The following is a 26269-nucleotide window of genomic DNA, read 5'->3' as shown; positions in this document are numbered from 1 at the left end:
TGGAATTATTTCTGGATAGGCTTGAGGGATTATTCCTGAGCAGTTTGTGCAATTCCTTATTCTACCAATATTTTACCCAAATAAAAACTTAATTACTGTTACTTAAATAGTAATTAGGAAGTTTTTCATAGTAATTAAAAACTTAATTACTAACTGTGGGGTATTATGTGTGGGTATGGAGAGGAGCACTTCAAAGCTAAAAGTTCAGGTCTTGTTTATGGACCTGTTGGACTGTAGTAAGACAAAACTGGAGCTTTCTCAAGAATGAGTTGATAATCTCAATTCCTCCTCCCAAGTGTAAAGCCTGAGTTGGGCTCTGTGAGGAGACATGGGGCTGGTTCTGCCCCTGTTCCCAGAGTGGTTTCAGGAGGGTTTGACCCTCCTGTCCTGTCCAGGAGCATCTGGCACAGCCCCTGTGTCTGCTCTGTTCCAGACAAGCAGCTCTCTATGGCAAAAGGAGGGGGCAGAAGGAAGAGGATGAGCAGGAGGATCTCACCAAGGACATGGAGGATCCCACCCCAGTACCCAACATAGAAGAAGTGGTACTTCCCAAAAATGGTAAAATATGGGAACACTTTGGGCTCTTTGAATGTTAGAAACGAAACTGCATTAAAATTGTGTCTGCCTTTTGTCAAATCTATGAAATACTCCCTGGCCATGGGTCTCTGCCCATAAATTTGTCCAGTCAGGCGTGTAACAGCTGAAAAGGGCAGCAGTGTCACCTCCTTGTGGCCTTTCAAAATACAAAACTGCATTTATAAAAGACACTTTTAAAAATAGGTTTGCAATGATCTGTTTAAATGTTTCATTTCACTGGCTCGTGTTGGGGGAAAAGGAGTTTTCTGGAGCAAAATATTTCCCTGCCAAGCCCCCAGAAGACAGATGTTAAATGAGTGGGAAATGTGCTCGTGTCAAGTGCTTTAGTCCTTTTCAGGGAAGTCTTGATGTGGGCAGTAATAATTCTGGGGAAGAGAATTCCTTCTGCATCCCCTGCAGCAGCAATGTGGGGAGTCTCTCCGTGTGGGTGTTCTTGGTGTGGATGTGCAGCCTGGCTGTGGGGAGGAGCAGCTCTGAGTGGAGCTGGGGTGCAGGGCAGTGGGACAGAGGGGCCCTGCTGCTGCTGTGACCTGCTGAGGTGCAGGCAGAGCCCGGGGAGCGAGGCCGGGCTGCAGAGCTGCTCTCACCCTCTGTTCTTGCAGTGAACCCCAAGAAGGACAGTGAGAACACGCCCGTCAAAGGAGGAACCGTGGCAGACCTGGGTAAAGCCCCTGCATCCCTCACCCTCAACCCTGCTTCCAGGCAACGTTTTAAAATATAATTTAAGTATTTCTAAATCTCTCAATTCAAAAAGCAATCTCTACTTCTGCTGTTTTGTTGAATTAATTCATATTTCATACAAATTCAAGTTCCAGTGTACCAGCTCTTCACTGTAAGGCTGCTCCCTCATAGGCTACTGTTGCTTTTATTTTTTTAACATGACATACAAACTCTTTTCTAACAGATTTTTTTTTTTTTTAACTGGGAATCAGGGTAAATCACAGGTTCCCTGAGCTTTGCTGAGCCCTGACATGAGATACAAACTCTTATCCCATATCTTATTATACAGCAGTCATCTAAGACACTGGGAAAGAAAGTAATTAATTATGGATTCTGAAGTGTTGAGAAATTCTAATTATCCTTCCTGTAATCTTACCTGTTCCCTGGTCTGGGATATATAAAGGTGTAATTGTTTTAGTGATGTGGGATCCCCTTTGTTTCCCTCCTCCCTTCCCTTTCCTTCCAAAAGAAATGAAATTCCTTTCCAGTTAAACAGCTGTGTTGTTGGAAAGGTTCCTGAGCATTTAAATGAGTTTATTGGTGTAATTCTCAATGTTTTCACCTTTCAGATGAGCAGGATGAGGAGACAGTGGCGACTGGAGGAAAGGTAAGAGCACCTGTTGAATCTGGTAACAACTGAGATTGGGCAACCCCAGATGGTTTGGGCTGGAAGGGACCTTAGAAAGCAGCCAGTGCCACCCTGCCATGGCAGGGACACCTCCCACTGTCCCAGGGTGTCCCAGTGTCCAGCCTGGCCTTGGGCACTGCCAGGGATCCAGGGGCAGCCCCAGCTGCTCTGGGAATTCCACCCTGGCCCCTCCCCAGGAACAATTCCTCCCCAGTGTCCAACCCTGCCCTCTTTCTCTTGGAAGTCATCCCCTGTGTCCTGTCAGGATCTCAGTCTCACCTTCAGGAACTTCACCTGAACTCATTTCCAGTGATCCATGAGATGACATCAGTTACTGACAGGACTGAGGGTTTGTTATTCTAGAACTCTCCAGGTTCTGGGGATGACTTGGTATTTTTAAATCTGGTGTATTGAAAAGGAGAATGGGGAGACAGATGCTGAGTATTTTCCAAGAAGCATTTTTCAGATGAGGGTTTTGCTTTGTTTTTCTGGTTTTAGGACTAAATCTAAACCCTGCTTTGGCTCCCTGGTGATTTCAGTAGAGCTGCAGGGATAGTTTCTGTATTGAATTGCATTTGTGGCATGCCAGGCACTATTTTTAACAGATGTCAGATCAGTGAATGTGCTCAGAGTGGTACCTTGTTGTCTGGGGGAGCTCAGATAAAGATCTGATCACAGATAACGATCCAGTATTGACACCAGTGACTCCTCAGGGTCTGCCTGTGGCACTTGGCTATTTTTAATGTCACTCAGTCAACACCTGAGGTGTTTTGTACCGTTCTTGTCACATCCTGACCCTGTTTTGCTGCCTCCTCTGTGCCCTCCTCATGATCATTGGGGCTCAGCAGTTGGAAATTGAGTTGCAGAACAGCAGCTGTTGACAGGAGGCTTCAGTGGAGAGGGCCCAGAGCTGTCCCTGCTCCTGGGGGTGTCACAGAGTGTCTGTGGGCTGGGGGACCCTGTGTGCCCTCACCCTGCTCCTGGGGGTGTCACAGAGTGTCTGTGGGCTCAGGGACCCTGTGTGCCCTCACCCTGCTCCTGGGGGTGTCACAGAGTGTCTGTGGGCTCAGGGACCCTGTGTGCCCTCACCCTGCTCCTGGGGGTGTCACAGAGTGTCTGTGGGCTCAGGGACCCTGTGTGCCCTCACCCTGCTCCTGGGGGTGTCACAGAGTGTCTGTGGGCTCAGGGACCCTGTGTGCCCTCACCCTGCTCCTGGGGGTGTCACAGAGTGTCTGTGGGCTCAGGGACCCCTGTGTGCCCTCACCCTGCTCGTGGGGGTGTCACAGAGTGTCTGTGGGCTCAGGGACCCCTGTGTGCCCTCACCCTGCTCGTGGGGGTGTCACAGAGTGTCTGTGGGCTCAGGGACCCCTGTGTGCCCTCACCCTGCTCGTGGGGGTGTCACAGAGTGTCTGTGGGCTCAGGGACCCCTGTGTGCCCTCACCCTGCTCGTGGGGGTGTCACAGAGTGTCTGTGGGCTCAGGGACCCCTGTGTGCCCTCACCCTGCTCCTGGGGGTGTCACAGAGTGTCTGTGGGCTGGGGGACCCTGTGTGCCCTCACCCTGCTCCTGGGGGTGTCACAGAGTGTCTGTGGGCTGGGGGACCCCTGTGTGCCCTCACCCTGCTCCTGGGGGTGTCACAGAGTGTCTGTGGGCTGGGGGACCCTGTGTGCCCTCACCCTGCTCCTGGGGGTGTCACAGAGTGTCTGTGGGCTGGGGGACCCTGTGTGCCCTCACCCTGCTCCTGGGGTGTCACAGAGTGTCTGTGGGCTCTGAGACCCCTGTGTGCCCTCACCCTGCTCGTGGGGGTGTCACAGAGTGTCTGTGGGCTCTGAGACCCCTGTGTGCCCTCACCCTGCTCCTGGGGGTGTCACAGAGTGTCTGTGGGCTGGGGGACCCCTGTGTGCCCTCACCCAGCTCCTGGGGTGTCACAGAGTGTCTGTGGGCTCAGGGACCCCTGTGTGCCCTCACCCTGCTCCTGGGGGTGTCACAGAGTGTCTGTGGGCTCAGGGACCCCTGTGTGCCCTCACCCTGCTCGTGGGGGTGTCACAGAGTGTCTGTGGGCTCAGGGACCCCTGTGTGCCCTCACCCTGCTCCTGGGGGTGTCACAGAGTGTCTGTGGGGCTCAGGGACCCTGTGTGCCCTCACCCAGCTCCTGGGGTGTCACAGAGTGTCTGTGGGCTGGGGGACCCTGTGTGCCCTCACCCTGCTCCTGGGGGTGTCACAGAGTGTCTGTGGGCTCTGAGACCCCTGTGTGCCCTCACCCTGCTCCTGGGGTGTCACAGAGTGTCTGTGGGCTCAGGGACCCTGTGTGCCCTCACCCTGCTCCTGGGGTGTCACAGAGTGTCTGTGGGCTGGGGGACCCCTGTGTGCCCTCACCCTGCTCCTGGGGTGTCACAGAGTGTCTGTGGGCTGGGGGACCCTGTGTGCCCTCACCCTGCTCCTGGGGGTGTCACAGAGTGTCTGTGGGCTCAGGGACCCTGTGTGCCCTCACCCTGCTCCTGGGGTGTCACAGAGTGTCTGTGGGCTCAGGGACCCCTGTGTGCCCTCACCCTGCTCGTGGGGGTGTCACAGAGTGTCTGTGGGCTCAGGGACCCTGTGTGCCCTCACCCTGCTCCTGGGGGTGTCACAGAGTGTCTGTGGGCTCAGGGACCCTGTGTGCCCTCACCCTGCTCTCCCCCTGTGCCCCAGGAGGACGAGGACCCCAACAAGGGTGACCAGAGCCGCTCCCTGGACGCGGGGGAGGACAATGTCACCGAGCAGACCAACCACATCATCATCCCCAGCTACGCCTCCTGGTTCGACTACAACTGGTGAGGGGCCCTGGGGCACAGGGGGGGTCCAGGGGTGGTGGCTGCTGCTGCCTGGGGCACAGGGGGTCCCTGGGTGGTGGCTGCTGCTGCCTGGGGCACAGGGGGTCCCTGGGTGGTGGCTGCTGCTGCCTGGATCCTGTTCCCCAGTGAGATCTCCTGTGCAAAGGCTGCTGTGGAGGCATTCAGGGAAAGCACTCAGGTGCACACACCACACTGACCATGGGCAGCTCAGCCAGGAGAGGCAGCAGGGCCTTTTGGAGGGTCAGTTCCAGAGAGCTTTATTTCAGCACACCCAAGGGAAATCAGGGACAAAGACCTGGCCGTGTGCTGTGCACAAGGTGAAATATGGGAGAGCATGGGGGTGGCACAGAGGGTTCAGTATGGGCACACGTGGGGGTGGCATTGGCCTACAGGAGAGACAGGGCTGGTACCACAATCAGTGAGGGAACAGGGAAAGGAGCAGCCACCAGAATTTGGGACATATGGGGAAAGGAACTGGAGTGGTTCATGGTGGTGTGCAAGACTCCATGGGGAAGTCTTCTCCTTCAGCCTAGGTGGGGAAAACTATGGGAAACTCCTCCAAGGCAAGGCCCTGGGATTTCCCTGAGGGGGAAGCATTCAGAGGATTCCACAGCAGCCCTGGGGATTTCCCTGAGGGGAAGGATTGAGAGGATTCCACAGGCAGCCTTCACTTTGTTTTGTTTTCTCACCAGTCAGCCTGGGAGCTGAAGGAAGTGACTCTTGTTTAGGTCTGGTTCCCATGTTTTGTGCTGAAATCTTTCTGGCCCTTCTCAGGGGTTGGGAATGAGGAAGAGGATTTCAAACAGGTTTTGCATACATTGATTTCCCTCCAATTCCCACCTTCATTCCTTTCTCTCTTTTACTTCTCTAGTCATTGCCTGACCGTTCTGTGTTTGTCTCTACTACTGACAGCCTTTTTATTTTGCTTCAGAAGCTGGCTTTGAGGAGAAGTCAGTGATTCTAGAGGAGGGCACTTGTTGCAGCCTGGAACCCTCCCTGGAGTCAGGGCAGTTTCTGAGCCCTGGACTGTTCTCTTGCAGCATCCACGTGATTGAACGCCGTGCGCTTCCAGAGTTCTTCAATGGCAAAAACAAGTCCAAGACTCCAGAAATGTGAGTGAAACCTGGGAGTGTGGGCAGTGACAGTGTGGCAGCAGAAAGGAGCTTCCCATCCCATAAATCCTGTGAACACAGCTGGGTGTGTGTGAGCCTGGTACTTCCTGTAGGGACAGAGCCACTGGCAGGGTTTGTACATTGAGGTGTCAGAGATCAAGGTTTAAACACCAAAGTGATATTTACCAGTGGCTGTCCAGGTAAAATAAAACTACTTTCCCCCAAGTAATACTGGAACAAATTCTTCAAGTCTGTGTGGTACAAGATGTGATCAACTTCCAAAGTCATGTTAAAATGTCATGAAAGGGTAGAAGTGGAGCAATCCTGCTTATTCCTCCCTCTCCTCATGCCATGCTCTGTTTCTGTAGATCCTGTCTCAGGCTGTGGAGTGAATTCTCTGGTTTGAGTTTGGTTACTCAGAGTGATCTTGAAAGGCCATGGATAAAGGAAGGATGGTCAAAGGCTGTGGAACAATATGCTTGTTTCTGTTAAACTGATCCAGACCCTGAGATTTCGCACCAAGAAATGCTGGGCTTGGACAGCAGTGTGTGCTGGTCAGTGTGGGCAGTGGGACTGGCCTGGTTGGGCTCACTCTGTCCTGGTGTCAGCTCTTGGCTTGGTTCCAAAGCAGCTTTTGGGCATTTCAGAAGGTGTTTTTTCAATCAGGTACTACAGGAAGTGTTTGAGGTGTCTCCTCATTGTCCTGATCTCATCTGGGCCCTTCATTGCTCATAACCAGCATTCCATGGGATCCCAGAATGGTTTGGGCTGGAAGGGACCTTAAAAAACACCCAGTGCCACCCTGCCATGGCAGGGACACCTCCACTGTCCCAGGTGCTCCAAGTCCCAATGTCCAACCTGGACCTGGACACTGCCAGGGATCCAGGGGCAGCCACAGCTGCTCTGGGAATTCCATCCCAGGGGCTCCCCACTCTCCCAGCCAGGAATTCCCAATTCCCAATCTCCTACCCATCCCTGCCCTCTGGCAGTGGGAGCCATTCCCTGGGTCCTGTCCCTCCATCCCTTGTCCCCAGTCCCTCTCCAGCTCTCCTGGAGCCCCTCCAGGCCCTGGCAGGGCTCTGAGCTCTCCCTGGAGCTTCTCCTCTCCAGGGGAACATTCCCAGCTCTCCCAGCCTGGAGAGAAGAATCCCTGCAGAGGTTGCAATCCCTGCAGAGGTTGCAATCCCTGCAGAGGTTGCAATCCCTGCAGAGGTTATCCTTGTGCTGGAATCTCCCACCTCAGCTGTGGCTGTTGGTCTGTGGTGCTTTGGGTTTGACAAAGAAACAGGAATTAGGGACTGTCCTTTCTCCAGGGCCCTTGTGGTGATTGTGCCCTGCCCCAGGAGGTCCCTGGGGTGCAGCCAGGCTGTCCCTGGGCCTGTGCCAGGGCAGAAACAGCTCAGGCTGGCATGGAACAGCAGCTTCTGGCTGCAGAAAAGGGGAGTTTTGAGCTCTGAACAAGATGAGGCACTGGGAAGTTGGGATTTCTCCTCCTTGGAGTCTTTCATGCCTGCCTGGACAAAGCCCTAAGAAACCTGGTGACAATTCATGGCTTGAGCAGGAGCTTGGCTCAGACACCCCTGAGGCTCCTGGCACCCCCAAGGATTCCCAGTCCTTGGTCTGCCCTCCCAGCCTCTCTGCATGTGGGAGTGCAGGAAGCACAGCTGGAGCCCAGAGCCCCAGCAGGGCTTGGGGGAAGGGGCTGTGGAGATCCTCCTGTTCCACTCCCTGCCTTTCCAAAATGGGTTTGTTCCAAAGCTCATCCAACACTGCCTCTGTTCCAGCAGCTTGGCTGCCCAGGAAGTTGTGCTTTGGGGTTTCTCAGAGTGAGAGGCAGCAGGCAGCTGCAGTGTGGAAGGAATGTTCCTCTCCTGGATCTGTGGCCCGTGATTGTCACTGCAGGCCCAGGTGCCCTTCTGCAGCTGGCATCTCAAATCAGTGCCCTGCTGCTCCTCCCTGGGCTGCCTCTGCTCTCTGCCTGCCATGGGAGCAGCCTGGGGACTCCTGCCAGTCCTCCTGGAGATCTGGTTGTGGTGCCATTTGGGGTTGTAGGAGCAGCATGTGGGTTTTCTTTGGAGATAAGAGAACATCCCCCTGAATGGAGCTGAATGGCCTCAGCTGGGTGTTCAGGCCAGAACACCGTGCTGGAGGAGCTCACACAGGTTCCTCCTTGTGACAGCAGTGCCTGGGGTGGCCCTGGCTGCAAAGGGATTCAGCTGAATCCTGCTTGACTTCTCACTGCTGACAGGGTTTAGCTGATGGCTCATGGCTCAAAACCATCTCCCTTCAGAACCAACCCGGGGATGTTTCTGTCTTGTGCTTCTCTCTCCACCTCGTGCTGTGACCTTTGCTAATAAATACTAATTCCTGCAGCCATGACCTGTTCTGGGCAGGTTCTTCCCCTCCTCCCCTGGAGCATTCAGAAATGTTCTCAGTGTTCCTCTGTGGAAGAAGCTCCTTTTTGTTTCCTGCCTCCCAAGCATCCCACATGGAGCCAAACACCTACTCCAGCAATTTTCTTCCAGCCAGTTGCACATATGATCTGGTCAGGAGGAAGATGTGGGATTTTGGCAGGGACATGTGCTTGCAGCATCTGCCTGCTCAGGCCTTGCCTGGATGATTTATATTTTTGGTTCCCAGCTGCTTCACACACTGCATGTGAAACATTCCCTCCTGGAATTTTCCAAAGGCAGAAATCTGCTCTGTAACCACTGTTTTACACACAGCTTTGCACTGGATACTCACTAGACAGAATCCTGCAATAATTTGGGTATGAAAGGACCTTAAAGGCCATCTCACTCCACCTGCCTGCCATGGGCAGGGACATCTTCCATAGTCCAGGTTGCTCCAAGCCCCATCCAGCCTGGATGGTGCCAATCTGTCTGTGGCAGATGGGGTTTGTTCCCTCTAAAGAGCAGGGCTATCAATAATTTTATGCAGGTTATTTTCCTTGGGATAATTTGTGTTAGGAAGCATCAGTATATTCCAGAATCTTACTGAAATGGGGGAATCTCTGAGGGATTGTTTCTGCTCCAGCTGTTCCCAGCTGTCCTGGCTCTGGGCTCTTGTCCTCTGCTTTTCAGAGGTTTTTTCTTCTCCAGTTGCTGTTCTCCAGCCTTTCCTGCCTCATCCCTTCATGCATTAAAAACTCCACGTGCAGCCACAGCAGTGTTCCATCCACTTGTGCTTTTCTGTGGAGCTTTTTTCCTTCACACAGGGATGCAGGAGGATTATTTACCCTGTTCCTGTGTGAAGACCAGACCCCGTTCTTTTCATCCTGCAGCTTCCATTCTGTTGTGGGAATATCTGCTCGGTGACCAAGCTGCAGCAGATAATTGTGTGATTTACAATTTCACCGTGTTTCCATGTGCTGCTAATCCAAACACAGGAGAAAATCCAGAGTCTGAAAGAGTGTGAATTCCACTTACCTCTTGGTTTTGGTGCTGGTTCTGAAACTGCAGCAGTGCAAGAGATCTGCTGCTGTTTCCTGCTCAGAGATGGGTGTTTGGGGGTGAGTGTTGAAATGCCTGCCCTGAGCAGTGGAGGAGCTGAGGGACTCAGCTGGTGGCCCTTGTCTTGCAGATACCTGGCCTACAGGAACTTCATGATCGACACGTACCGGCTGAACCCGCAGGAGTACCTGACCAGCACTGCCTGCAGGAGGAACCTCACCGGGGACGTCTGCGCCGTCATGAGGTGACAGCCTGGCCTCTGGCCACCTCTGGCCACCTCTGGGCCTGCAGCTTCTGGGCATTTCCAGGCATCAGCAGCGTCAAGGAATAACTGAGGGTGGAAAAGGCCTCCAGAGATTGAGCATAGCCTGTGCCCTGTCCCCAGCAGAGCACTGAGTGCCATGTGCAGGCCTTCCTTGGACACCTCTAGGTCACCTCCCTGGGCAGCCCAGCCCTAACCCTGAGCACCCTTTCCATGGGGGAATGCCTGCTGTGCCCACCCTGAGCCTGCCCTGGCCCAGACTGAGGCCGTTCCCTCTGCTCCTGTCCCTGTTCCCTGGAGCACAGCCCGACCCCCCCCGGCTGTCCCCTCCTGGCAGGAGCTGTGCAGAGCCACAAGGTCCCCCTGAGCCTCCTTTGCTCCAGGCTGAGCCCCTTCCCAGCTCCCTCAGCCTCTCCTGGGGCTCCAGCCCCTTCCCAGCTCCATTCCCTGGATACACTGCAGCTCCTCCAGGTCTTTCTTTGGGGCCCAGAACTTTACACAGTCAGGCTTTGGTTTATCCATCACACTGCAGTGCCCTCAGGTGTGCACAGAGCTCCTGCTCTGGGATTTGTTTTGCTCTTTGGGATCAGTGAAGGACTAGAGGAGCTCCTGGGTCTGGATTTGATCCAGCAACATCAGTTCCGTCCTTTGTCCCCTCCCACACAAAGCACAAGCAAACCTTTGGTGGCAAAGGCTGCATTTGTGCTGTTCTTCACAGGGTCCACGCCTTCCTGGAGCAGTGGGGGCTCATCAACTACCAGGTGGACCCCGAGAGCCGCCCCATGGCCATGGGGCCCCCCCCGACCCCCCACTTCAACGTGCTGGCCGACACCCCCTCGGGGCTGATGCCGCTGCACATCCGCACGCCGCAGGTGAGCCTGGCCCCGGGCTGCCCTGCCAGCCAGGGCTGTGACAGCCATGGGGTGTCCCCTGTGTGACAGCCGGGGGACGTGTCCCCTGTGTGCCCAGCCGGGGGACGTGTCCCCTGTGTGAGAGCCGGGGGAAGTGTCCCCTGTGTGCCCAGCCGGGGGAAGTGTCCCCTGTGTGCCCAGCCGGGGGAAGTGTCCCCTGTCTGGGAGCCGGGGGACGTGTCCCCTGTCTGAGAGCCGGGGGGTGTCCCCTGTGTGCCCAGCCGGGGGACGTGTCCCCTGTGTGCCCAGCCGGGGGACGTGTCCCCTGTGTGACAGCCGGGGGGACGTGTCCCCTGTGTGACAGCCGGGGGGACGTGTCCCCTGTGTGCCCAGCCGGGGGACGTGTCCCCTGTGTGCCCAGCCGGGGGGACGTGTCCCCTGTGTGCCCAGCCGGGGGGACGTGTCCCCTGTCTGACAGCTGGGGGAAGTGTCCCCTGTCTGACAGCTGGGGGAAATGTCCCCTGTCTGACAGCTGGGGGAAATGTCCCCTGTCTGACAGCTGGGGGAAGTGCCCCCCTTGCTGGGCAGCTGGGCCCAGCATCTGGGGCAGTTCTGTGCAGAGCCACTCACACATTGCTCAGACATTTGTTTTAGTGTCTTGGGCTTGTGTTCACCTTCTGTGTCCAGTCCATGTTCTGTTGGGTGCTGGTCTGAAAACCTTGGATAGCTTTCAGTTGCTGCCCCTCTCCCCTGTAATGTTTGTTCCCAGGTTCCAGCTGCCCAGCAGATGCTGAGCTTCCCTGAGAAAAACAAGGAGAAGCCAACTGACCTGCAGAACTTTGGCCTTCGCACAGACATCTACTCCAAAAAGACTCTGGCCAAGGCAAGTGTCCCCTCCAGCTCCCAGTGAGCTTTGTTATTCCTCAGGTGTCCCCCACTCTGTGTCCCTGAGGTGATTTGTGTTGCTCCTCCGCTGCTGGTTTGGATGTCTCCCATCCCTGTGCAGGACACTACCGTGGGAGGTTGTGCTGGAATTCTGATTTCATGGGAATTAAGACATGGACAGCTTCCCAGAGCAGTCCACACTGTCAGCCTCAGATGCCAAGCTCACTGTGTCCCTGCATGTCCTGCTGGAATGGCTCAGCATCAGCAAACCACCCAAGGATTTGGGACACAGAGAGCTTCCAGCAGGATCTCTGCCTCTCCTGGTTCCCAGGCTGACACACAGGGACCCCCGTGCCCACTGCTTGGCTGTCCTGGGGCCATTGCAGGGGCTGCTTGGGCACTGTCATTGCAGATCATGAAACTTGGGAGGCATCATTGCAGGGGTGTGCTGATTCCACAGCCTCCTGCTTTTCCCTGCTCCCTGTGTGTCCCTGGAGGTGCTGTGGGAATGCCAGCGTACCTAAGCACAGCCTCCAGTGGAACTGGGACTCTGCAGAGCTGGGCAGTGCCCCTCGTGGGTGGTGTCAGGCTAATTCCATGCCATTGGCTCATTGTCCTCAGAGGTCACTGTTTAAACCTAACAAATAACTATTTAAACACTACTTACACTTCAGACCATCCTTTAAAAACCCCACAAACCCAAACCAGTTCTCGAGGTATTTTTATAAAGCTGGTTCCATCTCACATTTCATGGATTGACATTTTCACTTGTTAAGGGAGGTATAAATACTCTCCAAACTGATAAATCTGTTGCTGGTTCTGGGCTCTGGCTCTGTTTACAGGGGCTGTGAACTGGAGCAGGTTTGTTGGCAGATTGCCCTGTTTGGTTTCTGTGTGCTGGGGCTTTTGGCTGTGGAGAGCAGCAGTTGGGTGACTCACATTGATTAATGTTCTGTGTGGGTTAATGAGCTGTTTGAAATGCATCTGGAGATAACATTTATTATCCTAAATAGCCTCTTCCTCTCAGTCTAGCATGGAGCCATCCAGTGGAGCTGGTGTTCCTTGGGAGCAGGTCCTGAGCTGCTTTTGTGCTGGGTCAGGGTGTCACAGGAGGGGAGCTCCACCATGAATTTGGAACTTTTACCCAATCTGAGCAGTTTACCAGGAGGTGCAGATTTGGGAGCAGCAGCCCTTGGAGCAGATGATCCTGCTGGAATTACTCTGCCTTCTCACACAGCCCATCCCCCTGTACAGAGTTGTTATTTCTCTCCTGAGTGACTGAGGAACTTGGAGATAAATGAACTTATTTTGGACCAGCCCCCACCATGCCCAGCCCACTCTGCCTCCAGCACTCACAGGGGGTTGATTATTCAGGAAACCCCTCTGCTGTGTGTGCAGGCACAGATCCCTGGGAGAGGAGGGTGCAGATCCCTTTGCTTTAGCTCAGAAGGCATGGTGGGAAGTTGGGGTGTCTGACTGCCAGCTGTGCTTTCACTGAGGAGTAAATCATGGGCCCCTGCATGAGGTGACAGCTGGAGGGGGGAGGTTTGAGTGGATCAAATCACAGCTTCTTCCCCTTTCCTCCTCAGTGTTTTCTCCTACAAGGTTTTGTGCAAGAAGTCCTGTGTTTCACCTTCTTTTTTTCCCTCCTGCCTTTTGCAGAGTAAAGGTGCAAGTGCTGGCAGAGAATGGACAGAGCAGGAGACACTGCTGCTGTTAGAGGTGAGTTCATGAGGCCAAGCCAGGAGGGGTAGGTCAGGCTTTAAAAATCCACATGTGCATTTTTCAGAGTTAGGTGACAACTGCCATCATGGCTGCAGGTGTTGCTACCAAACAGAGATGGCAGGAGCATCTCTGGGAGAGAAGGGCTGCCTCTGTCTGAGGTTTGCTTCTAACTTGGACCTGCAAGCCAGAATGGAACATTTAACAATTTTGTACAAGTCAAGAACAGGTTTTGCAGTGCAGAGAGGTCCTTTCATTCAGCAGGACTCCCTGACAGTGTGAAACAATGTCACTAATTCAAATAGTGGTAAATAATTCAGGTAAAGGTTTGCCTGGCCCTGAGATAAATACTTGTGAGTTTTGATTTCCAAGCTATGCCATAGCTCAGGGAAACAGCTCATTTTGGAAGCTGAAGTGGTTGAGAAACAGTTGAGGCCATGGAGAAGGGAAGTTCTTTGGTAGCTGCTTCATCCCATCTGTCTCCTCCTTGTTTTCCCTGTAGCTGCACTTGGGGTGTTCTTTGAGCTTTTTCTGGAAGTCTTCCAGAAAAAAATCCTGAGATGACTCCATGAGGTGCCTTGTGCTGCAGGCTGCTGTCCCCAGGTGGCTTCAAGGGGAGCTCTGGAGCACAGGGATGGGTGGATCTCTGGAACTGCACTGGGGATGGAACCCTCTGAGGAGCTGCAGAGGGTTCTGGGCTCTCACATCAGGGCAACTGTTTCTCTGCTTCAGCAGAAGAACAATCTCAGTGGCCTGAAATAATTTAAAGTGCTGCCACTTCCTGCAAAGAAAATATCCTCTCCCCAGCTTTGCTTTCACAGGAACGTTTTCCTGATGGAGAGGCATGGCTGATTTCTTTCTTTTAAAGTAATTCAGAGTTCTGAGAATTCTAGTTTGGGGCTCTGTTTTTGTTGGGCTTTATTTGCAGAGCTCAGAGCAAACTGCAATTGCCTGGTTGTTTCAGCTTTTTTGTCTTCCCATGTGTCAATAAACCCATTGAAAAGTTAATTTCCTGGGGAAAAGCCTGGAGGATGGACCTGTGTCAGTGCCGAATGAGCAGCTGTGATTCAGTCTTCACACATATGGAGTGTGGTCATCAAACAGCCAAAATCTCCCCTTTTTTCCTATTTATTTTAGGTTGATATTCACTGTTTAGCCAATACTTTTCTATTGGCACATGGAGAAATTGTGCTTATAGGGTATAAACAGCTGTTTTCCATGGCATTCTTGTAAGGAGAAACAGGACTAATGCCTTGATAGACTGACTTCTTTCCTTTTTTATTTATTTAACTATATTATTTAAATATTTATTATTAATAGTACTATTATTTAAAATTCATTGGTTTGTATGTTTTTAGCTTAAGGTCCTACACTGCACATTGTAGCCCAATGAAATAATCCAGTGACATATTCTGTGTTTAAAACAAACCAACCCCCCCCCCCTAAATCTTGAGATTGCAATGCTGTTTAATGAGTTTAAATTAATAATGTTTTTGTTCCTCCTTTTTCATGGCCTTGCTCCATGAATAAATCAGTAAAGAGTATATCAGTTCAAGCATAAGTAATTCTGCTGTAACAAGCCAGCTCAGTCCAATTAAATCCTCAGGGTAGCTTTGGGCAAATAGATAGGCAGCAAAGTTCCAAATAATAAATCGTATCTGAAATATAATTATTGGCCTTCTGCCTGTTGACTGAATACTTTGGGGGAGGCAGTAGATTTTCCTCCCCAAAGCAGCCTCCCTGCACAGCCCTGTCCGTGGCTCAGGCAGAGTTAAATGCATTTTCAGCTATTTTTAGGAAGGACATTTATTGCGAGCGAGGGTTTGTCTGGCAGGAAAACAACAGACGGGGAGGGAGGAGGAGCAGAAAGCAGAAATTTGGGGGTTGAGAAGCAGAGCTGATCTTGAGTTCCAGTGGGGTTAAAAATGGAGATGGGGACTGAGAGCCCAGAGATGAAATTAGGGAAAGGGCAATAAAGGCTGAGCAGAGAATAAACATCTCCCTTGGTTGTGACCTGCTGAGCTGAGCAGTCTCTCCTCTGCTCAAACCCTTGGAAGGTCCCAGGGGCAGGAGAAGGGCTCAGCAGGGCTTGGGGATGGTGATTCCCTGGTGGGGAGCAGGCTGGCCAGTGCAGCCTGTCCCAGGTCACTCCCCAGCCCAGGGCTCTCCCTGGAGCTCTCCCAAGCCCTGGTGGTGCTGCTCGGGGTCTTCAGCAGCTCCTGGGTGTTCTCCCCACCCAGCTGGGCATTCCCAGCTGACCCCACCTGCTGCTGGGAGGGAAGGAGCAGTGAGCCAGAGGCTTTCTGGAGACATGCTGGGGGTTTTCCTCCTCCCACCCAAGTTGAGCAGTGAGACCTGGCTGGGAGAGAGGAACTTCAGCCAGCTTTAAGCCTCAATCACTCTGGGAAGTGCTGCCCACTGAGGCAGCTCGGGCACGTCCCTCCAGTTTGATCCATGTTGGATCTCTGATGCCTTTGGATTGAATTATCTGTCCTTGCAGCCAGTTTGCTTCCCTGTCTTTGCAAACAGGAGCATTTTTTGCAAACATTTTCCTGACCTCAGCTGACCCTCTGCAGCCACACCGTGCCCGAGGGCCCTGCACAGGTCGATACTTTGTCCTTGAGGAGTTCTCAGAGCTTCTGTTTTAACTGAACAAATACTAAACCACTCCAGAGCTGCTCTGAAGACAGCAGTGTGTTTGGAAGGGACCTTGGAGCTCATCCCACCCCACCCCTGCCATGGACAGGGACGCTTTCCACCGTCCCAGCTAGCTCCAAGCCCCCTCCAGCCTGGTCCTGGTGTTCCATAGAAGTTGGTGTGTCTTCTGGGCCCTTCCCAGATGGAGGAACTCTGAGCACCAGGCTGGTGGCTCAGTTTGGATCTTCTCTTGTCTCTGGTTAGTGCTGAAACCCCCAGCACAGGAGCACGGTGTCCCTGTGTGCTCTGCTCTCCCACCTTGGGCGTGTTCTCCTCGGGGCCACTGGCAGATCCAGCTCTGAGTTCCCTCCCTGCTCTGAGAGTTCAGTCTGGAAGGTTGAGATTTCTGGGAGTTCTCAGCCTTGTGGGAGAGATTTACTAGGGAAAGCTCATTTTCACACTGAACATCTTCTGCCAGAAACTCAGTGCCTTATTTTGCCTTTTCTGGGTGACTGCACCATGAATCCTCTCAGAAATGTAAAAGTTAATGGTTCAGGATATGTCAGTATTTATTTTATTCTGTCCAGATACTGCACTAAAACAATTTTCAAGGAAAAAAATGGCTTGTTAAGGAGTAATAATTTATTAGGCTGTGACTTGGAGGTTGTTACAGGATTAATGTGTTGGTTTTTCAGGAACTAGTGCAGGGCCTTCAGTAGCTCATTGCTGTTAAATTGTTTTAAGACTTTTCTTGAGGAAGTCTTTGATATGGTCTAGAAGTTCTTCCTTTATCAGGTGCCTTATCTAGCCAGTAATGATTTGTTAGCCCTGATTTAGCAGAAATCACACTGTGCACAGCTCCTGCAGGGTGTGGCTCTCCTGGCTTCAGGGTGTGGGATAGATTTCCCTCTTTTCCCCTGGTCTATTGGTTTGATGCTTTTTCACTTCCATAGCATCTGTTGGATGTAAAGACTGGATTTCACCATCATGGCCAGTCCACAGTTAGAAATAGAGAAATGGATCCTGTTCCTGCCCCAGAGAGCTTCTTGTGTTCAGAGAGGGAACAAGAGTCCTTGGGGGGAGTGCTGGGAATTAAAGGATTGTGAGACTTGGTGGAAAGGCAGATTTAGTTCTCCGTGGAAGCAAAATGGGGAAACACCTACTGTGCAGATATCAGTAAATCCCAAGTCTTCTGACAGTTCTTTCTGATGCAGTAACAGCATCCACTCCTGTGATGATCCCTGTGGCTTCAACGTCACTGGTACCTCAGGGAAATTCTCCCATTTCTTACGCAGATAATTTTGATGCCAGAAAAACCCCATTGTCAGTAGTTGTCTGATCCCCATTTACTGCTCCACCACCCAATAACCAGTATGGATAATCCTCCTGCCCACAGCAGCCTTGCTTTCCCCGAGTAGCTGTCACTTGTGCCTTTTGCAGGCCCTGGAGATGTACAAGGACGACTGGAACAAGGTGTCGGAGCACGTGGGCAGCCGCACGCAGGACGAGTGCATCCTGCACTTCCTGCGCCTGCCCATCGAGGATCCCTACCTGGAGAACTCGGACGCCTCCCTGGGGCCCCTGGCCTACCAGCCCGTGCCCTTCAGCCAGTCAGGCAACCCCGTCATGAGCACCGTGGCCTTCCTGGCCTCCGTGGTGGATCCGCGCGTGGCCTCGGCCGCCGCCAAGGCTGCCCTGGGTACGGCACAGCCCCGGGCCCTGTGCCCCTCGTCCCTCAGCCCTCAGCCCCGTGTTGTCCCCCCTCAGCCCCCGTGTTGTCCCCCCTCAGCCCCGTGTTGTCCCCCCTCAGCCCCCCGTGTTGTCCCCCCTCAGCCCCCCGTGTTGTCCCCCCTCAGCCCCGTGTTGTCCCCCCTCAGCCCCGTGTTGTCCCCCCTCAGCCCCCCGTGTTGTCCCCCCTCAGCCCCCCGTGTTGTCCCCCCTCAGCCCCCCGTGTTGTCCCCCCTCAGCCCCCCGTGTTGTCCCCCCTCAGCCCCCCGTGTTGTCCCCCCTCAGCCCCCCGTGTTGTCCCCCCTCAGCCCCCCGTGTTGTCCCCCCTCAGCCCCCCGTGTTGTCCCCCCTCAGCCCCCCGTGTTGTCCCCCCTCAGCCCCCCGTGTTGTCCCCCCTCAGCCCCCCGTGTTGTCCCCCCTCACCCCCGTGTTGTCCCCCCTCACCCCCGTGTTGTCCCCCCTCAGCCCCCGTGTTGTCCCCCCTCAGCCCCCCGTGTTGTCCCCCCTCACCCCCGTGTTGTCCCCCCTCACCCCCGTGTTGTCCCCCCTCACCCCCGTGTTGTCCCCCCTCACCCCCGTGTTGTCCCCCCTCACCCCCGTGTTGTCCCCCCTCACCCCCGTGTTGTCCCCCCTCACCCCCGTGTTGTCCCCCCTCAGCCCCCCGTGTTGTCCCCCCTCAGCCCCCCGTGTTGTCCCCCCTCAGCCCCCCGTGTTGTCCCCCCTCAGCCCCCCGTGTTGTCCCCCCTCAGCCCCCCGTGTTGTCCCCCCTCACCCCCGTGTTGTCCCCCCTCACCCCCGTGTTGTCCCCCCTCACCCCCGTGTTGTCCCCCCTCAGCCCCCGTGTTGTCCCCCCTCACCCCCTGTCCCCCGCCCTGTGTGTCCCTGCCCCTCCAGCCACAGCAGTGCAGACTCCTCAGTGAGCAGTAAGACACAGGAGTTGGGGGTACAGTTATGCAGGAGAAGCTCTGCTCTCCCCAGGTTTGTGTTCCGCTTCCCTGAAATCCCATTTGCAGCCAGGGTGCCCTGCTCAGGCACAGCTGGGGTGTCCTGCCCAGCTCTGGGCTCCCCAGCCCAAGGAGCTGCAGCAGAGGCTCCAGCAGGGCCACAGAGATGTTCAGGGCTCTGGGGCATCTCTGATGAGCAGAACTGCAGGAGCTGGGCCTGCTCAGCCTGGAGGAGGGAGGGCTCGCAGGGATCCCATCAATCCACACAAATCTCTCCAGCTGTGTGCCAGGAGAAGGTGCCAGACTCTGCTCAGGGACAGCACAAGGAGCAGTGGCCACAAAGCAAAGGCCAGCAGCTCCAGCCCAGCAGCAGGAACAGCCTCTGTCCATGGAGGGGCAGAGCCCTGGAGCAGCTGCCCAGGGGGGCTGGAGTCTCCTCTCTGGAGACATCCCAAACCCACCTGGCACGGCCCAGGGGACCCTGCCCTGGCAGGGGCTGCCCTGGGTGACATCCAGCCCCTCCCAGCCCAGGCAGGGTGTGTGAAGTTGGAGTGGCTCCAGAAGGCCACTGAGTGCCCCAGAATGGCTGGTGTTGCCTTCTGGCCTCACTGCTCCCAGTGTGTTTGCACCTGGTGCTTGGTGTTCCTCTGAGCACTGTCAGCAGTACAGCTCTGGGTAAATCCAGTGTGGATCTTGCAGTTTTCCTGTTTTACCTGTGTGAAATTATTTGCCAAAGATCTTAGAATTCCCAGACTGCACTGAGTTGGAAGGGGCCTTAAAGGGACCTCCTGTTCCACCTCCTGCAATGGGCAGGGACATCTTTTACTAGGAGGTTCAAGTCTTGAGTGGACATTGGGTGTGTCCACTTGATAAAATACTTCCTTTCAATTTTTTCCTTGTTTTTCCACATAAAACACAATTTCATGTAATTGGGAAGAGACTCTTTTCTACCACACCTGAAATACAGAATCAGTCACCTTGTGTGCCAGGAAGGAGCTCAGCTATTTGAGAATTCCCTTTGTCCCAGGGTAAACCTGCACACCAGTCAGAGAAACTGTGACTTAATTTGCTGCCAAAGCCCCAGAACGGCTCATGTTGTGTGTGCTGTCCCCCAGAGGAGTTCTCCCGGGTCCGAGAGGAGGTGCCCCTGGAGCTGGTGGAGGCCCACGTGAAGAAGGTGCAGGAAGCAGCTCGAGCCTCTGGGAAGGTGGATCCCACCTACGGGCTGGAGAGCAGCTGCATCGCTGGCACGGGCCCCGAGGAGCCCGAGAAGATGGGTGAGTGCTGCTTCCCCTGGGGCATTCCTCGGAGTCCTGAGCAACCCCAGATTCCCCTCCAGCAGGAGATGGAAGTTGTGGGTAGGGAGAAGGGGATGGCTCGTTCTGCTCTCTGCAGGATTGACTCAGGCACTGACCTAAGGAATTTAGGGCTACCTTGAGTTGTAGGAGTTTGTTCTGCTCTCTCTCTGTGGAAGTGCTGTTACTTGGGATGCACAGAGTGGGCTGACCAAAAATACCAGAGCAGCATATTCCATTGGTTGGGTGTTGGAGAACTCAAGACAAAATGATAGTCATGAAGTTTTTGCATAGAAAGTTGTGCAAGACCTTCAGCCTAAAGTGACTAAATTTATTATTAATTCTGCTAAAGTAATGCAATTAATTTGTATTATTAATGCAAATCTGTTGTCCCCTTTTGATGTTGTGCATTTAGCTACAGTTTTGTTTGTGCCTTTGGGGGGTTAAAGCAAACTGAGGGGTTTGGGCAGTGGGCTTTAGGGTGGATCAGGTACTCTGAGTGTGATGCTCACTGTGGAGGCAGCAGCAGAGGCAGTTCTGATGGAGTGCTGGAGTGGCACATGGTAACCCAGTCCTGGCTCTGGTTGGGCTGGAATTCTGCTGGGCTTTACCTGCAAGCTCTGGTTTAATTTCTGTGGTGTTCAGCAAGTATTCTGCTATTAAGTCTCTTCTGGGAAGCCCTGCCTGGTGCAGATTGGTTCCTGATTGCTCTGGAGTGTCAAAGCAGCTCCCTGGGAAGTGAAGCTGTGTGTGCCCCTCTCTGTTGGCCCTGGTGGCTCTCCCCAGCAGGAGGAGCAGGCACTCCCCAGGGCTTTCTCATGCTTTGCTCTCCTCATTTGGTTACACATCCACAATCTTGTCACTGCTGCTTCCTCTCAGCCCTGTTGGCTCCTGCTTTGTTCAGCCTATCACAAACGATTTCAGTGACTTCAGTGACTGGACATGAAAAGGCACGTCTGGCTCTGGGTGCAGCTGAGCAGGATGTGATGGAGCTTGACTGGGAGGCTGGGTTTGGGATGTGCTCCTGCCCTGCAGAGCTGCCCTGCTGTCACCCTGTGCAGGGACACGAGCAAGGTGCCAGATTGTGGGCTGGCATCACGAGGGGCTGTGCTTGGTGCTCTTCACTTATCAACTGCTGCCCACAGAGGGCTGCTATTTATAGCTCTAGATGTCCATTGCAAAACTACCCAGTAAATTAGATTGCAAAATGCCACTTAAATCACCAAGATAGTTTTTAATTAGGAAAGAAGCAAACAAACCGCTCAGCCCTTCTGTCACACATCTCAGTTCTGCACTCAGTGGGACACACTTGCCATGAGGCAGCTCAGTGCTTTGGGATGTGGGCATTGTGTGCTGGAAGGGGAAGAGAAACATCTGGAACACCTGCTGCTCCTGTTCCTCAGAGCTGACAGCAGGCATTGAAGTTCTGCTGAAAGACAAGCTTTGGGTTTATTTACAAGTCAGCTATAAACCAAATCTCTGCCTTACTCCATCTGGGGCTGAGTTTAATTTCATAGTTGTTTTAAAATAAGGTCAGCTTAAGTTAAATTTTTCTTCCAGTCTTTGTTCCACTTTGCCATATCCTCCCAGTGCAGGTGTCACTGTGGTTTGTTAGGGACTTCACAGGATCATTTCAGTTGGAAGAGCCCTCCAAGGTCACAGAGTCCAAGCTGTGCCTGATCCCCACCTTGTCCCCAGCCCAGAGCACCCAGTGCCACCCCCAGGCCTTCCTGGGACACCTCCAGGGACTGGGACTCCAGACCTCCCTGGGCAGCCCCTGACAGTATTTAACAGCCCTTTCCATGAAGGAATTGCTGCTGTTGTCCACCCTGAGCCCTCCTGGCCCATCCTGAGGCTGTTCCCTCCTGTCCTGATCATGTCCCCTGTCCTGATCATGTCCCCTGTAACACATTTGCTGCTTGGACTTGTCCCCGTTGCCAGGCTGCAGGTTGGCCCTTTCTGGCCCTTTCTCTGGAGAATTTGGCCCAGGCTGGCAGGGAGGATGTGAGGTGCCTGTCAGGGGTCTGGGGGTCTCAGGGCAGCTCCCAGCCCAGGCAGCTCAGGGTGAGCAGTGAGGGGAGCTGGGCCCGGCCCGGCGGCGTTAATGCGATTTGTGCTGGGCTGTGACTAATGGAATAAATTAGGGCAGGAGCAGATGGTTCTCCCTGGGGGAGCTGCTCAGCCCGAGTGAACTGGGTCACTCAGCAATCTGTGGTGCCTCCCACCCCCCAGAGCTGGGCACAGGGACCCCCAGTGTCCGTGGCAGAGGTTTGCCATGGGCCGTGGCTGTGCTCGGACGCTGGGGGATTGTACCCCAGAGCTGGGCAGGGCTGGAAACACCTGCTGGGGCTCCAGATGGGAAGGAAAGCCCACTGGCTGGTTTATTGGCATGGAATCAAAGGATGTTGGGCTGGAAGGGTCCTCAAGGATCATCAGTGCCACCCCTGCCATGGGCTGGGACACCTCCCACTGTCCCAGGTAAGCCCTGTCCAGCCTGGCCTTGGGCACTGCCAGGGATCCAGGGCTGGGAAAACTGTTCCAGTCCCTCCCCATCCTCCCAGGGAACAATTCCTTCCCAATACCCAGTCTAACCCTGCTCTCTTTCTCTTCCAAGCCATTCCCTGTGTCCTGTCCATCCATTCTGTAATGGAACCACAGAATGCTGCTTTTATATTTAAATGCAACTATGGAGAAATAAAAGTATCTGCCTAAGGTTCCATGCTAGAATTAAAGTTCATTAGTTGTTATATTTCAAAAGTAAAATTATATCAGAGCTCCATAATAATTTTAAAATTTTAATATCAGTGAATTATAGTCAATATGGAATGTGGAAAGGGAAAATGACTGGAACAGATTGGAGGAGCTTAAGTTAATACCCAAGAATCTCCTCTTCTAAGTCTTCATTGTTAGGTTTTCTAAGAGCTGGTGATAATTCCTTTTAAGTTGATAAAGTGAGGCTTCAGTGGAGGTACGAGGGGGCTGGAGTGGTTCAGAGGCTGTGGTGAGTGTGGTGGGCTCTGTCTCCTGCTCTCATGGAGTCACAGAAATGTTTGGGCTGGAAGGACCCTAAAGCCCATCCAGTGCCACCCCTGCCTTGGCAGGGACACCTCCCACTGCCCCAGGGTGGTCCAGCCTGGCCTTGGGCACTGCCAGGGATCCAGGGGCAGCCACAGCTGCTCTGGACAATCTGCTCTAAGGTTTTGAAACAGTTGCCCACCATAAATACCAAGAGCTTTCTGAGTCCTGCCCCAGTGCAGGCTGTGGAAGAACTGACTGGAGCTGCTCTGCAGCTGTGCCAGTGGCAGTGGCCGAGGGGGCAGGGGGGGATCCCATCCCTTTGGGCAGAGAGAGGAGGATCCCAGCCCTTTGGGCAGACAGAGGGGTATCCCAGCCCTTTGGGCAGAGAGAGGAGGATCCCAGCCCTTTGGGCAGGGGGGGATCCCAGCCCTTTGGGCAGAGGAGGATCCCAGCCCTTTGGGCAGAGGGGGATCCCAGCCCTTTGGGCAGGCAGAGGAGGATCCCAGCCCTTTGGGCAGAGGGGGATCCCAGCCCTTTGGGCAGAGGGGGATCCCATCCCTTTGGGCAGACAGAGGGGGATCCCAGCCCTTTGGGCAGGGGGGGATCCCATCCCTTTGGGCAGAGGGGGATCCAGCCCTTTGGGCAGAGGGGGATCCCAGCCCTTTGGGCAGGGGGGGATCCCATCCCTTTGGGCAGAGGGGGATCCAGCCCTTTGGGCAGAGGAGGATCCCAACCCTTTGGGCAGAGGAGGATCCAGCCTTTTGGGCTGGGATTAAGCTCCAGAGAAGGGGAATGTCCAGCACGCCTGTGGTGTTTAATGATCTCTAGAAGTCTTTGTTCCTGTCTTTCCAAGGTGCCTGAGGACACTGATTTCTCAAGGCAGCCTCTGCAGGGGCTGGGTTGGAGGTACCTGAGCATTTCAGGTCTTACTCCAACAGGTATTTCCCCTGACACCATCCTGGGGGCCTCAGGCTGCAGCTGCTCTGTGCCACTGAGGGACTTTGATTTCCTGCATCCCATCACCAGTAAATGCTGCCAGGGGAGAGTTAAATTCACCATTTTTGGGCACAGGTTTGATTCATTCCCAAGCACACAACACTCTAGAAAACCACAGACAAAGAGGGCACATACACCCAGTTATTTTAGTCACGTTTGGCAGGGAGATTTCTCTGCTGCTATCCAGGGTGAGAGCTCTGAGGTGATGGAAACATTCCTAAACCAGTGGATTCCAGAGTGCCACTAATAATAATAATAATAACAATAATAGTTATTGGTATTGATATTGTTATTTAATAATAATTAATAATATAATAATAATATAGCTTTGAGTGTGTCCTGGTGCCTGAGTCTGCACCCCCGGGGGCTGAGCCCATCCCTCCTCTCCTGCTGAATTCCATGGCTCACACAGGAGCTGCTGTGGCTTTTCCAGCTCCCCCAGCAGCATTCCCAGCTCCCCAGGCTTGCCCTGGAGCCCCCCTGTTGCTGAGCCCCAGGCTGTGTGAGGCAGGAGCAGAGGCAGCTCTGGTGGCTGTGCAGCCCTGATTTATGGTGGGAAATGTAAATGATGGTTTGGATAACAGCATCATTATCATACCCAGGGCCGGGATATTTCCACAGCTATCGTGGATTTCCTCTCAATTAAATATTCATGTCCCAGCCTGGCTGTGACAGGCTGTGTGTTGCCTCAGTGAGAACAGAGGAGTCTGGGCTGTCTGGAGGGCATCTTAAACTGTTTGCTGAGCTGGAGCTCAGGCAGGTGACCCCACTGCTGTTTGCAGAGCTTTGTTTGCTCCCCTCACTACAGCAGAGGTTCTGGATCTGCTGCTCCTGCATCTCTTTGGTAACACAGGGAGTTCTTAGCAGGGAGATGTTTCACAGGTTTCCTTGTTGACCCAAAGTCCATTTGAGTTCTCTGTGAAGTCACTGGCTTGGGCAGAACTCAGCCCTGAGTTCTTCATGTGTTAGTAAAAAGGGCTCAGTGTTCTTAGAGATAATGTGAAAAACAGAATAGAATTCCATAGAAACAGAGCACCTGCTGGTTCAGGTGAAAGAGGGGCTTGGAGAGGTGTTGGTTCCTCATCTCCCAGTGGATTTTCCCTCTTGAGAGGTGTGCTGGGTGGCTCACACCATCTGCCTCTTCCTGACCTAAGAAATGTCCTTTCATTCAGGGAACAGGACAGGAGGGGAAGGAGCAGCCTCAGGATGGGCCAGGGGGGCTCAGGGTGGACATCAGCAGGAATTTCTCCATGGAAAGGTTGTTAAATATTGGCAGGGGCTGCCCAGGGAGGTTTGGAGTGCCCGTCCCTGGAGGTGTCCCAGGAAGGCCTGGGGGTGGCACTGGGTGCTCCAGGCTGGGGACAAGGTGGGCACTGGCACAGGGTGGACTCCATGGTCTCAGAGGTGAATTCCAGCTTTAATGATTCTGGGATTCTGCGATCCCTGGCTCCCACATCCTGCAAGGTGCAGTGTCAAACCTGCTGACCAGAGTTCAAGAGCATCTTTGGTGCAGGGGAAAGGGATTTCAGGAGCTCTCTCCTTAAAGTCAAGGCTTCCCCTTTGTCCCAGGCTGATCAGTTCCTCTGGGGTGTATTTTCAGTAGGCTCATTAGATCACACAGAAAATCAGTGCAGTTGTGGTTGTGTCTGTGCCAGGGCCAGAGGCAATTCTCTCATGGCTGTGCAGAAGGTCAGACGTGTTGTGGGCTTTGTGTCATCCTTTCATTGTGGAATTAGGGATTAAATTTTACCAGACTCTACTATTTTGAGGAATTCTTCATGGAGAGGCTGTTCAGTGTTAGAAGGGGCTGCCCAGGGAGGTGCTGGAGTCCAGAGGTGCCCCAGGATGTGGCACTCAGTGCTCTGGGCTGGGGACAAGGTGGGGATCAGGCACAGCTTGGACTCCATGGTCCTGGAGGGCTTTTCCAGCTTAATGACCCTGGATCCTTTGAGCAGGCTGTGATTTAGAACCAAAACCTGCTTCCACCCAGGCAAACTCATTTCCCCCAGAGTAACAGTGGATAACTGAAGCTGTTGTCCCTTGTCCTGTGGTGTCCCACCCCTGGGACCTGGTGGCCCTGGGAGCTGCAGCCACCACTCTGTCACTGTGTGTCAGGGCTCTGCAGCTGATGCAGGAAAACACTTTTCAGAAAACATTGACCACAACCTGTCTGAAGCTGTCAGCCTCATTTTAGCCTCACATGTGCTGCTGCAGCCAGGACAGAGGAGCTGGGTTAAGTCAGGGTGTTGGAATAATCTTGGTGTCACACGTCCCTTCCTTCCCAGGTGTCCCTGGGCATGGGAGGGAGCTCCTGGGTTTGGTGGTGTCCATCAACGTGTCCTGACACCCAGGAGGATCTGAGAGCACTTGGAGATGCTCTGTGTGCTTTTCCTTGAGAAAATGCTCTCTGAAGAGTGGCTGGGAAGCAGTTTGTCTTTCTGGGATGTCCTGTTTGTTTGGAGATCCTACCTGCCAGGAGGGGACAGCCTGACAGGGGGGTTGGGCTCTGCTCCAGGGAACAGGGACAGGAGGAGAGGGAACGGCCTCAGGCTGGGCCAGGGCAGGGCCACCCAAAGGAATTTCCCCATGGAA

The 26269-nt window shown here is 53.8% G+C and overlaps 1 protein-coding gene across 1 annotated transcript in view; it reads left to right on the top strand.

Annotated features, from left to right (window-relative positions):
• SMARCC1 (SWI/SNF related, matrix associated, actin dependent regulator of chromatin subfamily c member 1) overlaps positions 1-26269 on the top strand; it is a 72549-nt gene that overhangs the window by 19635 nt on the left and 26645 nt on the right. The window contains exons 11-21 of the mRNA XM_059870897.1: positions 434-558; positions 1200-1259; positions 1887-1924; positions 4633-4754; positions 5816-5887; positions 9470-9583; positions 10320-10473; positions 11222-11335; positions 13000-13059; positions 17137-17395; positions 19484-19645. Of these exons, the coding sequence (XP_059726880.1) occupies positions 434-558; positions 1200-1259; positions 1887-1924; positions 4633-4754; positions 5816-5887; positions 9470-9583; positions 10320-10473; positions 11222-11335; positions 13000-13059; positions 17137-17395; positions 19484-19645 (1280 nt within the window). The remainder of the gene's footprint in view (positions 1-433; positions 559-1199; positions 1260-1886; positions 1925-4632; positions 4755-5815; positions 5888-9469; positions 9584-10319; positions 10474-11221; positions 11336-12999; positions 13060-17136; positions 17396-19483; positions 19646-26269) is intronic.

This window comes from Haemorhous mexicanus, chromosome 1, assembly GCF_027477595.1.
Source record: "Haemorhous mexicanus isolate bHaeMex1 chromosome 1, bHaeMex1.pri, whole genome shotgun sequence".
NCBI lineage: Eukaryota > Metazoa > Chordata > Aves > Passeriformes > Fringillidae > Haemorhous > Haemorhous mexicanus.
This window is presented reverse-complemented; position numbering and strand designations above follow the sequence as displayed.